This window comes from Centruroides sculpturatus, unplaced genomic scaffold (assembly GCF_000671375.1).
Source record: "Centruroides sculpturatus isolate CEXI.00-Female unplaced genomic scaffold, Cexi_2.0 scaffold279, whole genome shotgun sequence".
NCBI classification, from domain to species: Eukaryota; Metazoa; Arthropoda; class Arachnida; order Scorpiones; family Buthidae; genus Centruroides; species Centruroides sculpturatus.
In genome coordinates, this window is record NW_019384541.1 from 74877 (window position 1) to 94377 (window position 19501).

General features: G+C 27.3%; 1 protein-coding gene across 3 annotated transcripts in view; it reads left to right on the top strand.

Annotated features, from left to right (window-relative positions):
- The window catches only part of LOC111623383 (outer dense fiber protein 3-like), a 41264-nt gene that overhangs the window by 16066 nt on the left and 5697 nt on the right, over positions 1-19501 (top strand). For 2 of the 3 annotated variants that reach the window (XM_023365931.1, XM_023365932.1), the window contains exon 2: positions 18094-18231. In XM_023365931.1, coding sequence (XP_023221699.1) covers positions 18094-18231 — 138 coding nt within the window. Of the gene's footprint in view, positions 1-10672; positions 10833-10933; positions 11003-18093; positions 18232-19501 lie in introns of those variants that run through there. The other variant, XM_023365934.1, reaches the window with a different exon arrangement.

A 19501-nucleotide genomic window follows, 5' to 3' on the forward strand; every position in this document is an offset into this window, starting at 1 on the left:
TTTTTTTTTTTTTTTTTGCAGCATTTGAAAAAAAATGCAGACCTATAAATTCTCATTGTCATCATCTGTTCGTCTTTCCTTAATCTTAAGAATGGAGTTACATAGATGAAAGATAAGACCAGATATGGAAACCTTGGGGGCAGGAGGCTCCCAATTAACTATATACGAACTTCTGATGCAAACCAGAAGTAATGTTATTTCAATTTACCCCTGAAATGTGTTAGACAGATTACTGGCACGACTCCATTGTTAAAGAAAAAGTATGATGTGTACAGTAGCATGCCACTATTAATTTGAGGTGGAGATCATATATTTTAAATTAAATAAATTAAAAATATGATTAAAAATTACAGCCCGGCACTGTGACGATGTCACAATAAATAAGTTAAATAAATTTTAGTCGTTTACTGGAATCATACTTTCGGTTATTAGATTTAAATGAATTTCAGATATTTTTGTGTCATTTTCGAGGCAGGCGATTATGATTTATACTATGTAATGTGAATTCAAAACAAGCGAAAATAAATGAATATTTAAATAATTATTTAACACATTTTCAACATAATCAAATTTTGAAGATTTTGTAGCATTCAGTTAATTTTGTTCATTTGATAACTGTAAAATCGTTCTCTATATCATTGTTTTTATTTTTCCTCCTATAGGTAATATACTTTTGCGTTCCGGTTATTAGAATTGCTGTATAATAGAATCAATATTTTAGTGTTCCTAAAAATTTTCCAGTAAAAATTTTAGTGTCTTGTTTCTATATTTTCAATTTATAGTCTAAAAAAAGTAAAGTTTAAAAAATTAATAGTTTTACATAACAAATATTTTGGGTAACAACTATTTTCATTACAGAAATTTAAAAATCGATTGTATTCTGTATCAGTTCAATTTTTAATTGATCAAAATGCTTGAGCTAATTTATTAATAGGATTATTTATTATTGCCAAAAACTAATTACAGTACTATTATAATTATACATAGACTATAGCGCTGTGTTTCTTGTATTAAACTTTCTTGAAATTGATATATTTTTTTCCAGTTATTTTTCAGATTTAATGCAATTTTAAAGATTTAGAAATCTTTTCAGAGAAGTGTTTAAGACTGAAAAAAAACCATTTTTAAACAAATCGATTATGCTACTCAATGGCATCGATAATAATAGCGAGATCGAGATAACCTTGCTATTGTTATCGATGTCCTATCAATGTAGAATGTCGAATGGCCCTTCAAATATTTTGCCGTGTGGACCTTGAACAATTTCTCAGTTACTTATATTTGGCCTACTTCCGGAAAATATTTGTCATTCTTGTCTTAGATTAATTTTGTACACAACAATGGAATTTGGAAATGAATGGAAACAAAATTACTTTTAATACAATCATACAATTAAATAAATAACCTGTGCTTTTATTATAAGTCTTTGAAACATTTGTGTATAGCTATTATATACCTGTAGTTCATTGTCGATGAGTATCTTTGAGTAACGTTAAATTAACTTCTGATGTGTTAAAAAAGGAAGAGATTATAAATAAGTATTACATAAAGTTCTGATTAATAACAAATGCTGAATGAAATATTTTATCATTATAAAATATAAACTTGATCAAATTTATTTATTTCAAAAATAATAATTTACTTTCAAATNCTTTAATTTATTTTATGTTTTGCAAGAAACTGTATCATCAGACGTTTATAGAGAAAAATATACCGGTTTAAGAAGTAAACACTTAATTACAATTTTTCTTAATTATTTTCTAACTGGAAAAATTTCTTTGAATATATATTTTTCCTCTCGAATTCTTGGATAATGTAATTGTAACAGAATTTCAATAAAGTCTGCTACTTGTAGTATAATGATAAACGTATTTTTTTCTTCTTGTTTTTAAAAATTGTCCTTTCAGTTAGAGCGTGGCAACTTATGCCTAAATCTTAGCATTGAACAATGTATCAATATTTATCAAATTGTATTCTTTATTAAAAATGTGAATATTCTTCTTCGCGAATGCGATTTAATTTCTCTTTTCATATTAAAGTTTAATTACATTTAATTCTGAAAATTGTTATTGTTGTATTTCAGTTAAGAAATAAAAAATAAATAAATAAAAAGAAGCGTAATTTAAATTGTTGTAATAAGCGTGGTGAATTTTATCATTCATAAAAACAATAGAGTGGAATATGGTAGCTTTAAACAATTCTTTCCATTTAAAATTAGAATTTTACAGGAAAGAAGTTCTGTATAAACGTTTTTATATCGCTCATATTTTTTATTTTTTTAATGAATTTTCGATACTTTCAACAATTTAGCCAAACGTAAGTACTGTACAATATTGTATTATATATTAAAATTAATAATAATAATGCCTTACTGAAAACTGCTGATATTTATTCAAATCGTTAATTCTAGAAAATTAATGAAATTTCAATCTTTATTTAAAAGTCTATTTATTTTGATGAATTGTATTGTTATCATCAATCTGAATTTCGATTTTAATGCCGACACATTCCAAATTAATAATTATATAATCTATATAATAATTATTATCATAATTATATAATCATGTAATAATGTTTCATCATTTCATTATGATATGATAAAGAACAGAGATTTTTTTATTACTTGTTTTATTTATTTAAAGCAATATAAAAATAGTAAAAATTTTATCTTAATTTAAATTACGTATTGCTCATCTTTTATCCTCTCAAAACATATATTATCTTCTGAGAACATTTGCCAAATTAGAAATTAAGAATTTTATTACAGTAAAGTTGAAAACAGACGTATTCAGCTATAGGAAAAAGAAGACACGTGCTCCCTTAATTAACCAAAAGAGATTTAAAACGACCCTTAAGTTATATACATAAGTACTTTTAGATTTACCTCCAAAACATTACAAAATTTATATATAAACCTTTTCCCTACCTCCCTTATGATAATATCTGAATACATTTTTGGTTGAAAACATTAATATGTAACATAATATATATATATATATTACTATATTACTCTGAATTTAAGTTGATAAAATTCTATAATTTTTCCTACAATACAATGTTTAAGATGAATCTTCTGCTTAATACAGCTATATTTCGAATTAATTTATTGGGAACCGACAAAAGATTCCCCCTGTGTTCTCGTTACGAAACAGACCTACGAACAGGATGTCAGAGATGATTTTAAACACCAAAATTATATAATTTATAAAATAGAGTTGTATTGTGTATAAACATTGTACACATATAAAATACTTCTCTGTCAGATAAAAAGGATATGGGTCAATGACATAACTCGATCTGCAAGATCGCCAACAGGAAGGAACCTGTTTTAAGCTACATATCCTGTTAGTTGCAAGGATCAGATTGTCAGATGTAAAGTATTGAATGTTATTTCGAGTGGGCTGAAAATTTGAGATATTCAGGTTTGCTTCTTTATTAAATTAATAGAAATATTTTAGCGTTATTCTTTTAATTTTATTGATTATATTTTTCTAAGCTATTTATTTTTATTTCTGCATTATAGATTAATTTCGATAAGTTTTTCGGGACCGGGCTTCAATAGATAAAGCGAATGACAGAACTTATAGATGAGGTGCGCTTTAATTTGTTTTAATTTTATATAATAAGTTATGTATTTCGTTAACAGCATTATTTCTAGCATTATTTATGGAAAAATCAGTGAAAAGATAGATTAATAAAAATCAATTTCTTGTTATTTTCTAGACGAGTATCAATATAAATCGGTTATCGGTAGATCAATAACAAAAAAAATATCAATATTAAAAAAAATATAATATATATAATTATCTATGTTTTAAAGCGTCAATATTGTTTGTTGAAACTGAAGATAATATACGAATTTAATATTAATGTATCTCTAAATTTTATGTCATTTCTTAATTCTTGACTAGTTTATCAGTTGCTGAAAATACATAACTTATAGCCTATATATTGTCTCAAATGTTGCATCAGTTATTAAATTTTAAAGTACTGTATTTTAAATTAATTTTGATATTAATATTTCGTTTTGACAATAAATTTTGGACGAACTAGATTGTTTTTTTAAAGATAATACAATAGTTTCATTCACTTAATTTAAAAAATTCCATTAAACTATAAAAACTAAAGTAAAAAACTAAATTTATAATAACGAAATGGTTTCATAGTCGAATAAGTGACATCTCACAACGGGCCTTTTCTTTCTGCAAGCCTATAAGAAAAGCCTATAAGGCGCGTTGTGAGATGTCACTTCGTCGACTATGGAACTATTTCGTTATTATGAAATAAAAATTTTTTTATAGTTTATTGGAATTTTTTAAAATTGGAGCTCATTTTACGATATCATTTACTTATTTTAATAAGACGTTTCTTTCTCCTGTTGTAATTGTAAGTTTAATTATATAAGCTATTGATACGTTCGAAGCTCTATATCCGTTCGCAATAGTTTATTTTATGCATTGGTATAGTAAATCATAACAGATTTACTTAGTATTTAATTAAGAATGAAATTAATCTAAAATATCATGTAATAATTATATTAATTATTGAAAATTTTTTCGATTAAAAATTCTTTAATTATTTGACATCATTATGTCTTAAAATCATAAAACCAACCGAAATTCATTTGTATATTTAAGTTTTTAAATATCACAGATTAAATACTTTAATAGAGTTGAATTATTTAGTAAATTTCAAATGACAATAATTGTTAATTATTTTATCTTCAGACATGCTTTATATTCAAGGAAAATTATCTGACAAAGAAATAAAAATAACTTAATATACAGGAGTAGAATCAGATTTCTCGAATTGTAAACGAAACCTTCATTCCACGATAATATCAAATGACGTAAATAATCGTGTAATAATTAAAGTGACTTATATGTCAATTATATATTAAATGTTTGCAAGTAACAATTTAGATCAGATTAGAATTTTTGGACTTTCAAACAAAAATTTATTATTATTATTTTTTTAATTATTTCACAATATTAATTGAATTTATTGTAGACAAATGATTTGTCATTTAATGTAGTAAAAACCGGAATTTTCTATCCATGCACGATAAATTCATTTAATAAATATTTACGTAATTTTATATTATTTACTCCTATAAATAACTACACAACATTTGATTTTATTTTCAACTGCTAAAACGTTAGCAATTTTAAATAAAAGAAATGATCTTCACCAAAATCAATTAATAATTTGAATCTTCCTTTTGTCCAGAAAGTGTACAGTTGAACGTCAATTTGACGTCACCTCTTGAGTTTTACAATGAACAAATTTAAAATGACGTCAAACTGACGTAATAGTGTACATTTTCTAGATGAAAGAAACAAGCTTTCGATCTTCTCTTATCATGCAGTGTTTAACTAATATGTGATCATTCGATAAAACAGCAAGTTTATGTATATTATTTATAAATTGTAATTCTAAAAATATTAATTAAATAATTTTAAAGTAATCAAAAATATAAATAGATATAACTTATAAGAGAAGGTATTATATTATTTAGATTGGGTCTTATTTAATAAAACAAATATTTTCAGTTATATCGAAGATAAAGATTTTTGTCTTCATGAAGATATTATACTTAAAGTTATCTTTGAATAATAACTGTTGTAATATCTTTGATATATTATTATATGTTATTTGAAAAAAAAATAAAACGAATATTAGCAATATCAAAGAATTGATATTTGCAGGCAGGTTTTGAATTTCGTTAATATAATTACAAAAACTATTTAATAGAAAAATTCTGGATTGGGAAGTATTGGGAAGATTGACTTAAATATCAATGAACTGATCTTAAAAGTTTAAAAAATAATAATGATAGCAATTTACGAGAACACACGCTTGAATACATTCGATATTTATGTTGTATGCACAGTGCATTACTGAAATATTTTAACGTGGCATATGATTATTATTTTAATAGTTACATGTTAAGTTACATTAAAATTATTTAAATAACTGTTTGGAATTCAAATTCAATAAGTATTGTTCAAAGTAAAACTGATAAATGATTTACAGTTTATAATTGGGAATGCCGAAGTGTTGAGTAATAAAACATAGGGTATTGGTGAAATGTTAACTATTTATTGATTTCCATTTTATGATGTAGCCTATATCTTAACATCTTGACCGCCTCGGATATAAGGCCATCTTTGTACTTCCTTAGAATTTATAATTATATGAAAAATGACAGTTAAGTGAAATGTTTGAATACGGAAAACTGAAAAAGTAAGAAAATATAATTATTGGGAGAACTTATTGTAATTAAAGAAATTAGGCAGTTTAATAAATTCATTCGGATTTCTGGATAATAAAGTTGTAATAAAAATATCCCTTCCTACTTTAAGATCTAAAGGCCGTGTCACGCTATACATATTTGTCTAGCACAGTACATTCCGGTACAAGACATTACTGGATACTGGACAATATTTAGCTCTCACATTACTGTTATAAGCTGTTTGATACGTGAATAGAATAGCCAACGAGGAAATGCAAAAAAAAAAAAAAAAAAAAATGAAACGTTCGATCAAAAGCACTTACTTAATAAAAGCTAAATATAACAAAAGCTTTCGTTGCTTTTATATTTTTCGGAGCATTGTTAATTTGATATTTTATCCTATTTCTTTAGTTTTCGACTGTAGATGTATTCACTTTCTTTAACAAGTGCTATTAACGTTTCGCCTACACACTATGTTTTCAAAAACTTTCCTGTACAGCAAAGTTTTGATTCGTTGCTGCATTTGTTACTGTATAAGCGACTTTCTCCAAATGTTGCTGTTTTATTGGCTACTAGATAACAGTACGCTTTCAATACAGCAAACTCACTACACTCTGTTGCTATATGATGCGGCAAATGAATTTGCTGTCCGACAACACTTGTTGCTAAGGCAACTCTTTTACTGGAATGTGCTGTGCTGAACAGATATTTAGTGTGAAGCAGCCTTAATTGTTTCTGTACACAAATAACACTTAATCTATGTAGATTCTGCATATTTATATAGATCAGTAATTAAAAACAATTTCATAAGCTAATGCTCATAAAAATACACGCATCATAAAAATTTTCTGATTAATGTTTGATTAAACAATGGATTATAAAAAAACTTTGAGATAAGTTTGTTAATAAAAAAATACGAATTTCTTTATATTAGTTTTCATAGAAATCAAAGTCTTTTCATCTATTAATTATTTTTTTGAATTAACATAAAAAAGTAGAAGCAGAAGTTCACCATTGGTCCGTTCCACCGATGTAATCCATTATATGTTATACTACTACCTAGCATCGAATTATTACAACTTCCTTAATTATCATCAACAATAATCAAGATTATCTTGTCACCTTTAAATGTCGCATGATATTCAGTTAAAAATATGTCTGCCTCTATTATGTTTTACGGCAGATTTATTGAGAATCTCTAGCCTATTATTTTATACAATACCCCGGAAAATAAATATAAACTTCTTTTGATTTTTGTCAGTCTAAGGTAGGATAATCAGATGTTCCGTTCTTCTACAACCTCTGTCGAAACATTTAAATGTCCAGCATTTCTTTATTTTCTTATTTACTTCACGATTGATATATTTCGAGCGATTTCGTTTAACTGTTTGAATGACTTCGTGTGTCTTCGTGAAATCAGCTGAGACAACTGTGAGAAAGTAACCACACTAATTACAAGATCAAACCGTTTTACGAAAATTACTATTGACCACGTTATTGTTCGTGCTTCAACAGCAAGCACTGTACGTATTACGATTTTTATTCTTTTAATTTGTAGACCTATTAATTCCCACTGTCGTCCATCCGTTCGTCTATCGTTCCTTAATCTCAATAAAAAATTTAGGTAGATGAAAGTCGAGACCAGATATGAAAATCTTAGGAGCAGAAGGACCCGATTAACTATAAATAAACAAATAAACTTCCGATGCAAATCGGAAATCATGTTATTTCAATTTAAAATTTTCTCCTGAAAGGTGTTAGATAGATGATCGGCATAACTCTATTGTTAAAGAAAAAGTATGATATTCAGGGGCAATCCACTATTAATTTGAGGTGGAGATCATATATTTTAAATTAAATAAATTAAAAATATGATTAAAAATTACAGCCCGGCACTGTGACGATGTCACAATAAATAAGTTAAATAAATTTTAGTCGTTTACTGGAATCATACTTTCGGTTATTAGATTTAAATGAATTTCAGATATTTTTGTGTCATTTTCGAGGCAGGCGATTATGATTTATACTATGTAATGTGAATTCAAAACAAGCGAAAATAAATGAATATTTAAATAATTATTTAACACATTTTCAACATAATCAAATTTTGAAGATTTTGTAGCATTCAGTTAATTTTGTTCATTTGATAACTGTAAAATCGTTCTCTATATCATTGTTTTTATTTTTCCTCCTATAGGTAATATACTTTTGCGTTCCGGTTATTAGAATTGCTGTATAATAGAATCAATATTTTAGTGTTCCTAAAAATTTTCCAGTAAAAATTTTAGTGTCTTGTTTCTATATTTTCAATTTATAGTCTAAAAAAAGTAAAGTTTAAAAAATTAATAGTTTTACATAACAAATATTTTGGGTAACAACTATTTTCATTACAGAAATTTAAAAATCGATTGTATTCTGTATCAGTTCAATTTTTAATTGATCAAAATGCTTGAGCTAATTTATTAATAGGATTATTTATTATTGCCAAAAACTAATTACAGTACTATTATAATTATACATAGACTATAGCGCTGTGTTTCTTGTATTAAACTTTCTTGAAATTGATATATTTTTTTCCAGTTATTTTTCAGATTTAATGCAATTTTAAAGATTTAGAAATCTTTTCAGAGAAGTGTTTAAGACTGAAAAAAAACCATTTTTAAACAAATCGATTATGCTACTCAATGGCATCGATAATAATAGCGAGATCGAGATAACCTTGCTATTGTTATCGATGTCCTATCAATGTAGAATGTCGAATGGCCCTTCAAATATTTTGCCGTGTGGACCTTGAACAATTTCTCAGTTACTTATATTTGGCCTACTTCCGGAAAATATTTGTCATTCTTGTCTTAGATTAATTTTGTACACAACAATGGAATTTGGAAATGAATGGAAACAAAATTACTTTTAATACAATCATACAATTAAATAAATAACCTGTGCTTTTATTATAAGTCTTTGAAACATTTGTGTATAGCTATTATATACCTGTAGTTCATTGTCGATGAGTATCTTTGAGTAACGTTAAATTAACTTCTGATGTGTTAAAAAAGGAAGAGATTATAAATAAGTATTACATAAAGTTCTGATTAATAACAAATGCTGAATGAAATATTTTATCATTATAAAATATAAACTTGATCAAATTTATTTATTTCAAAAATAATAATTTACTTTCAAATATATATAACAAAAGATTATAAATCAACAATGAGATCTTTTGATGACTTGATACATAAAGTACTCAAATATATATACAGTGGGTGATCGGTTAACGAACAAATTGAATAACGAACACTTTCGCTAAAGATTTTTATGTTCGGACAACGAACACATGATCGGATAACGAACACTTCACAGAACAAACTCAATAAGAAGCGACGTAAAATAATGAATACCGATTGGTCTTCCCTCGTCTTCGGACAACAATTCGAAACTTTTTGGAGCGCGGGAGACATCGACATCAACGCTCAACTCGGTATATACTGATCGGATAGTATTCCTCCGAAGTTTGAAACTCTTCCTTGTAATTCCAGCCGTTTATTTTTCTGACAGAAACAATTCTTTTACAGTATTCGCGAGACTGTCGGGCGTGCACTCGTTAAGTTTTGCGTCGGTTTTTATTTTCGAAAGGTGAGAGTATAATAGCAAAGAGAGTGGGCAGATGTCTGGTATCTGTTGTTGCTGGGCAGTATGGCTTGAACAGGTCTACAGTAGGCCGAAGTTCAATCTTAAGAAAGATACTGTATTATCAAGAAGACTCAAGCAGCTTAAGGAGTAACAAAAATCACATCTGAGAAATAAAAAACATTGAAGAGCTCATAATGGAACCTGAAACGAATCTGACGACAGAAAAATGCCAAAAACTCTTGAAAGAAGAACACCAAGAAACTCAGCGAGATATGTTTTCTTCTGAAAGAGAATCCAAACCAAGTTGAGGTTAATAGGCTTAGGGATCTCTACAATTACAATGCTATTAATTACTTGTGAAAAATCTTGAAGAGAGAAAAGCAATCGACATTAGACAGATTCTTTAACCCCCACAAACGGAAAAAACATGACTAATAAAAATGCAAGACTGTGTATATATGTATTTTTATTATTATATATAAATAAATNATACATTTTTGGTTGAAAACATTAATATGTAACATAATATATATATATATATTACTATATTACTCTGAATTTAAGTTGATAAAATTCTATAATTTTTCCTACAATACAATGTTTAAGATGAATCTTCTGCTTAATACAGCTATATTTCGAATTAATTTATTGGGAACCGACAAAAGATTCCCCCTGTGTTCTCGTTACGAAACAGACCTACGAACAGGATGTCAGAGATGATTTTAAACACCAAAATTATATAATTTATAAAATAGAGTTGTATTGTGTATAAACATTGTACACATATAAAATACTTCTCTGTCAGATAAAAAGGATATGGGTCAATGACATAACTCGATCTGCAAGATCGCCAACAGGAAGGAACCTGTTTTAAGCTACATATCCTGTTAGTTGCAAGGATCAGATTGTCAGATGTAAAGTATTGAATGTTATTTCGAGTGGGCTGAAAATTTGAGATATTCAGGTTTGCTTCTTTATTAAATTAATAGAAATATTTTAGCGTTATTCTTTTAATTTTATTGATTATATTTTTCTAAGCTATTTATTTTTATTTCTGCATTATAGATTAATTTCGATAAGTTTTTCGGGACCGGGCTTCAATAGATAAAGCGAATGACAGAACTTATAGATGAGGTGCGCTTTAATTTGTTTTAATTTTATATAATAAGTTATGTATTTCGTTAACAGCATTATTTCTAGCATTATTTATGGAAAAATCAGTGAAAAGATAGATTAATAAAAATCAATTTCTTGTTATTTTCTAGATGAGTATCAATATAAATCGGTTATCGGTAGATCAATAACAAAAAAAATTTTCATTTTTAAAAAAATATAATATATATAATTATCTATGTTTTAAAGCGTCAATATTGTTTGTTGAAACTGAAGATAATATACGAATTTAATATTAATGTATCTCTAAATTTTATGTCATTTCTTAATTCTTGACTAGTTTATCAGTTGCTGAAAATACATAACTTATAGCCTATATATTGTCTCAAATGTTGCATCAGTTATTAAATTTTAAAGTACTGTATTTTAAATTAATTTTGATATTAATATTTCGTTTTGACAATAAATTTTGGACGAACTAGATTGTTTTTTTAAAGATAATACAATAGTTTCATTCACTTAATTTAAAAAATTCCATTAAACTATAAAAACTAAAGTAAAAAACTAAATTTATAATAACGAAATGGTTTCATAGTCGAATAAGTGACATCTCACAACGGGCCTTTTCTTTCTGCAAGCCTATAAGAAAAGCCTATAAGGCGCGTTGTGAGATGTCACTTCGTCGACTATGGAACTATTTCGTTATTATGAAATAAAAAATTTTTTATAGTTTATTGGAATTTTTTAAAATTGGAGCTCATTTTACGATATCATTTACTTATTTTAATAAGACGTTTCTTTCTCCTGTTGTAATTGTAAGTTTAATTATATAAGCTATTGATACGTTCGAAGCTCTATATCCGTTCGCAATAGTTTATTTTATGCATTGGTATAGTAAATCATAACAGATTTACTTAGTATTTAATTAAGAATGAAATTAATCTAAAATATCATGTAATAATTATATTAATTATTGAAAATTTTTTCGATTAAAAATTCTTTAATTATTTGACATCATTATGTCTTAAAATCATAAAACCAACCGAAATTCATTTGTATATTTAAGTTTTTAAATATCACAGATTAAATACTTTAATAGAGTTGAATTATTTAGTAAATTTCAAATGACAATAATTGTTAATTATTTTATCTTCAGACATGCTTTATATTCAAGGAAAATTATCTGACAAAGAAATAAAAATAACTTAATATACAGGAGTAGAATCAGATTTCTCGAATTGTAAACGAAACCTTCATTCCACGATAATATCAAATGACGTAAATAATCGTGTAATAATTAAAGTGACTTATATGTCAATTATATATTAAATGTTTGCAAGTAACAATTTAGATCAGATTAGAATTTTTGGACTTTCAAACAAAAATTTATTATTATTATTTTTTTAATTATTTCACAATATTAATTGAATTTATTGTAGACAAATGATTTGTCATTTAATGTAGTAAAAACCGGAATTTTCTATCCATGCACGATAAATTCATTTAATAAATATTTACGTAATTTTATATTATTTACTCCTATAAATAACTACACAACATTTGATTTTATTTTCAACTGCTAAAACGTTAGCAATTTTAAATAAAAGAAATGATCTTCACCAAAATCAATTAATAATTTGAATCTTCCTTTTGTCCAGAAAGTGTACAGTTGAACGTCAATTTGACGTCACCTCTTGAGTTTTACAATGAACAAATTTAAAATGACGTCAAACTGACGTAATAGTGTACATTTTCTAGATGAAAGAAACAAGCTTTCGATCTTCTCTTATCATGCAGTGTTTAACTAATATGTGATCATTCGATAAAACAGCAAGTTTATGTATATTATTTATAAATTGTAATTCTAAAAATATTAATTAAATAATTTTAAAGTAATCAAAAATATAAATAGATATAACTTATAAGAGAAGGTATTATATTATTTAGATTGGGTCTTATTTAATAAAACAAATATTTTCAGTTATATCGAAGATAAAGATTTTTGTCTTCATGAAGATATTATACTTAAAGTTATCTTTGAATAATAACTGTTGTAATATCTTTGATATATTATTATATGTTATTTGAAAAAAAAATAAAACGAATATTAGCAATATCAAAGAATTGATATTTGCAGGCAGGTTTTGAATTTCGTTAATATAATTACAAAAACTATTTAATAGAAAAATTCTGGATTGGGAAGTATTGGGAAGATTGACTTAAATATCAATGAACTGATCTTAAAAGTTTAAAAAATAATAATGATAGCAATTTACGAGAACACACGCTTGAATACATTCGATATTTATGTTGTATGCACAGTGCATTACTGAAATATTTTAACGTGGCATATGATTATTATTTTAATAGTTACATGTTAAGTTACATTAAAATTATTTAAATAACTGTTTGGAATTCAAATTCAATAAGTATTGTTCAAAGTAAAACTGATAAATGATTTACAGTTTATAATTGGGAATGCCGAAGTGTTGAGTAATAAAACATAGGGTATTGGTGAAATGTTAACTATTTATTGATTTCCATTTTATGATGTAGCCTATATCTTAACATCTTGACCGCCTCGGATATAAGGCCATCTTTGTACTTCCTTAGAATTTATAATTATATGAAAAATGACAGTTAAGTGAAATGTTTGAATACGGAAAACTGAAAAAGTAAGAAAATATAATTATTGGGAGAACTTATTGTAATTAAAGAAATTAGGCAGTTTAATAAATTCATTCGGATTTCTGGATAATAAAGTTGTAATAAAAATATCCCTTCCTACTTTAAGATCTAAAGGCCGTGTCACGCTATACATATTTGTCTAGCACAGTACATTCCGGTACAAGACATTACTGGATACTGGACAATATTTAGCTCTCACATTACTGTTATAAGCTGTTTGATACGTGAATAGAATAGCCAACGAGGAAATGCAAAAAAAAAAAAAAAAATGAAACGTTCGATCAAAAGCACTTACTTAATAAAAGCTAAATATAACAAAAGCTTTCGTTGCTTTTATATTTTTCGGAGCATTGTTAATTTGATATTTTATCCTATTTCTTTAGTTTTCGACTGTAGATGTATTCACTTTCTTTAACAAGTGCTATTAACGTTTCGCCTACACACTATGTTTTCAAAAACTTTCCTGTACAGCAAAGTTTTGATTCGTTGCTGCATTTGTTACTGTATAAGCGACTTTCTCCAAATGTTGCTGTTTTATTGGCTACTAGATAACAGTACGCTTTCAATACAGCAAACTCACTACACTCTGTTGCTATATGATGCGGCAAATGAATTTGCTGTCCGACAACACTTGTTGCTAAGGCAACTCTTTTACTGGAATGTGCTGTGCTGAACAGATATTTAGTGTGAAGCAGCCTTAATTGTTTCTGTACACAAATAACACTTAATCTATGTAGATTCTGCATATTTATATAGATCAGTAATTAAAAACAATTTCATAAGCTAATGCTCATAAAAATACACGCATCATAAAAATTTTCTGATTAATGTTTGATTAAACAATGGATTATAAAAAAACTTTGAGATAAGTTTGTTAATAAAAAAATACGAATTTCTTTATATTAGTTTTCATAGAAATCAAAGTCTTTTCATCTATTAATTATTTTTTTGAATTAACATAAAAAAGTAGAAGCAGAAGTTCACCATTGGTCCGTTCCACCGATGTAATCCATTATATGTTATACTACTACCTAGCATCGAATTATTACAACTTCCTTAATTATCATCAACAATAATCAAGATTATCTTGTCACCTTTAAATGTCGCATGATATTCAGTTAAAAATATGTCTGCCTCTATTATGTTTTACGGCAGATTTATTGAGAATCTCTAGCCTATTATTTTATACAATACCCCGGAAAATAAATATAAACTTCTTTTGATTTTTGTCAGTCTAAGGTAGGATAATCAGATGTTCCGTTCTTCTACAACCTCTGTCGAAACATTTAAATGTCCAGCATTTCTTTATTTTCTTATTTACTTCACGATTGATATATTTCGAGCGATTTCGTTTAACTGTTTGAATGACTTCGTGTGTCTTCGTGAAATCAGCTGAGACAACTGTGAGAAAGTAACCACACTAATTATAAGATCAAACCGTTTTACGAAAATTACTATTGACCACGTTATTGTTCGTGCTTCAACAGCAAGCACTGTACGTATTACGATTTTTATTCTTTTAATTTGTAGACCTATTAATTCCCACTGTCGTCCATCCGTTCGTCTATCGTTCCTTAATCTCAATAAAAAATTTAGGTAGATGAAAGTCGAGACCAGATATGAAAATCTTAGGAGCAGAAGGACCCGATTAACTATAAATAAACAAATAAACTTCCGATGCAAATCGGAAATCATGTTATTTCAATTTAAAATTTTCTCCTGAAAGGTGTTAGATAGATGATCGGCATAACTCTATTGTTAAAGAAAAAGTATGATATTCAGGGGCAATCCACTATTAATTTGAGGTGGAGATCATATATTTTAAATTAAATAAATTAAAAATATGATTAAAAATTACAGCCCGGCACTGTGACGATGTCACAATAAATAAGTTAAATAAATTTTAGTCGTTTACTGGAATCATACTTTCGGTTATTAGATTTAAATGAATTTCAGATATTTTTGTGTCATTTTCGAGGCAGGCGATTATGATTTATACTATGTAATGTGAATTCAAAACAAGCGAAAATAAATGAATATTTAAATAATTATTTAACACATTTTCAACATAATCAAATTTTGAAGATTTTGTAGCATTCAGTTAATTTTGTTCATTTGATAACTGTAAAATCGTTCTCTATATCATTGTTTTTATTTTTCCTCCTATAGGTAATATACTTTTGCGTTCCGGTTATTAGAATTGCTGTATAATAGAATCAATATTTTAGTGTTCCTAAAAATTTTCCAGTAAAAATTTTAGTGTCTTGTTTCTATATTTTCAATTTATAGTCTAAAAAAAGTAAAGTTTAAAAAATTAATAGTTTTACATAACAAATATTTTGGGTAACAACTATTTTCATTACAGAAATTTAAAAATCGATTGTATTCTGTATCAGTTCAATTTTTAATTGATCAAAATGCTTGAGCTAATTTATTAATAGGATTATTTATTATTGCCAAAAACTAATTACAGTACTATTATAATTATACATAGACTATAGCGCTGTGTTTCTTGTATTAAACTTTCTTGAAATTGATATATTTTTTTCCAGTTATTTTTCAGATTTAATGCAATTTTAAAGATTTAGAAATCTTTTCAGAGAAGTGTTTAAGACTGAAAAAAAACCATTTTTAAACAAATCGATTATGCTACTCAATGGCATCGATAATAATAGCGAGATCGAGATAACCTTGCTATTGTTATCGATGTCCTATCAATGTAGAATGTCGAATGGCCCTTCAAATATTTTGCCGTGTGGACCTTGAACAATTTCTCAGTTACTTATATTTGGCCTACTTCCGGAAAATATTTGTCATTCTTGTCTTAGATTAATTTTGTACACAACAATGGAATTTGGAAATGAATGGAAACAAAATTACTTTTAATACAATCATACAATTAAATAAATAACCTGTGCTTTTATTATAAGTCTTTGAAACATTTGTGTATAGCTATTATATACCTGTAGTTCATTGTCGATGAGTATCTTTGAGTAACGTTAAATTAACTTCTGATGTGTTAAAAAAGGAAGAGATTATAAATAAGTATTACATAAAGTTCTGATTAATAACAAATGCTGAATGAAATATTTTATCATTATAAAATATAAACTTGATCAAATTTATTTATTTCAAAAATAATAATTTACTTTCAAATATATATAACAAAAGATTATAAATCAACAATGAGATCTTTTGATGACTTGATACATAAAGTACTCAAATATATATACAGTGGGTGATCGGTTAACGAACAAATTGAATAACGAACACTTTCGCTAAAGATTTTTATGTTCGGACAACGAACACATGATCGGATAACGAACACTTCACAGAACAAACTCAATAAGAAGCGACGTAAAATAATGAATACCGATTGGTCTTCCCTCGTCTTCGGACAACAATTCGAAACTTTTTGGAGCGCGGGAGACATCGACATCAACGCTCAACTCGGTATATACTGATCGGATAGTATTCCTCCGAAGTTTGAAACTCTTCCTTGTAATTCCAGCCGTTTATTTTTCTGACAGAAACAATTCTTTTACAGTATTCGCGAGACTGTCGGGCGTGCACTCGTTAAGTTTTGCGTCGGTTTTTATTTTCGAAAGGTGAGAGTATAATAGCAAAGAGAGTGGGCAGATGTCTGGTATCTGTTGTTGCTGGGCAGTATGGCTTGAACAGGTCTACAGTAGGCCGAAGTTCAATCTTAAGAAAGATACTGTATTATCAAGAAGACTCAAGCAGCTTAAGGAGTAACAAAAATCACATCTGAGAAATAAAAAACATTGAAGAGCTCATAATGGAACCTGAAACGAATCTGACGACAGAAAAATGCCAAAAACTCTTGAAAGAAGAACACCAAGAAACTCAGCGAGATATGTTTTCTTCTGAAAGAGAATCCAAACCAAGTTGAGGTTAATAGGCTTAGGGATCTCTACAATTACAATGCTATTAATTACTTGTGAAAAATCTTGAAGAGAGAAAAGCAATCGACATTAGACAGATTCTTTAACCCCCACAAACGGAAAAAACATGACTAATAAAAATGCAAGACTGTGTATATATGTATTTTTATTATTATATATAAATAAATGTAGTAAGAAAATATATAATTTTTATTTTTGGGGGGTCTCCAGAACGAATTAATCAAATTCCCATAAAACCTATGGTAAATCGATAATCGGTTAGCGAACGGATTATGTTCGTTAACCGATCACCCTACTGTAATTTAAGTCGAATAGAAATTTCTATCTAAAGTTTGAGTTTCATTCTAATTTACCTTTCCTATTAAAATTAACTCAATGACAAATAATTGTTAATTTATTACGGTATTATTCTATTTTATCCACATTTTATTTAATTAATTCCATCCTTTTAAAACCAATAAAAATTTTTTAAAATGAGATTGATTTATTTATTTTCAGACTCCAGGTCCAGGTTCATATTATCTTCCACATCCCGATACATATAAATTGAAATCGCCATCTTTCAGTATGCGAGAAAGGATTCCTTTCAACAATACTAATGACACTCCAGGTCCTGGTGCTTATTCTCCCGAAAAGGTATATTAATTTAAAGTTTTATTACAAAATTTCAAATTATTCAATTTATTACCGAAATTTTATTTTAAGATACTGAAACACAAATATTGATAGATATTTACATATTTATATATTTATAAATACATAGCTTATATTTTTAATTAAGTTATACATGTTAGATATATTATTTAATATTTATAAAATTGAATCATTACTTAATTTTAAAGTAAAAATAATAATAATTTATATTATTTGCACATTCTTCTATCTTGGATTAGGCTAGAAAAAATTTGTGAATAATGTTGAAGATTTCAGCGCTGATAAAGAGCCACTGGTTGGTTTCTAATGGCACACAAGACAGAAATAACCTGTCTTTGTGTGCCGTTGAAAAACAGAAATAATCTGTTTGAATTCTTAAGAACAAATTAAATAGACAAAAATAATCTGTTCGAAAATAGAATGCTCGGCTAAGGCAAGGCAGCACGTGATCGATCTACCAAAGGAGTGCCTTCTGGGAGGACTTTCTATCAAAAACTAACTCTTATTTAAGTGTTAGATAGTGAAGAAAATTCGGAAAATTCCATACTGCCAGCCCGTTGGTTGGCGCAAACCCTCTACCAACTACCAGAGTTCGGTGGTTTTATTCACTCGGCCATTGGTAGGCACTACCCATCGTGGTTTCGACCAACCTCACAATGGATACAATAGGAAGGGGCCCTACATATCAGGGACAGACCGCCATGAAAAATTCCTGGGTTGCTTTCCCGAATTCAATCCCCTGCCCCGGATCGACAGCCTTAATCTTCTCGATCACTCGGTTACTTAAAAAATACATTAATATAAAGTACTTCTTAGTGATAATATAATAATTGAGAAGCAGTACAAAATAGCTTTCCCTATTAATTAATTAATATAACTTCTTTTACAGGCAATTTATATAATGTAAATTATATCGTAGTAACCTTTTCGTTTTCTTACTATTTGTATAAAAATCTATAACAATATGAAATGTATGTAAATAAATAGTAATTTGTTGTAGCTATGAGTAACGATAGTTTGGGTGATAATGATTATCTGTAGTAATTTTTTTACAAAATCAATTTAACTGATTAATTTAGTTGCCTTTACGTCTTTATCTCTTGTTTTATTCTATTATAATCAACTAAGACCTATCTTATTAATAGGACATTTACGGTGGTGTGATAGTTATTTGCAATAAGTATGAGTTTTTAAAGTTCTTAAAAAAACTCTTTATTTTTCACCTGTTGTTCCTGTGACAGGAACAACAGGT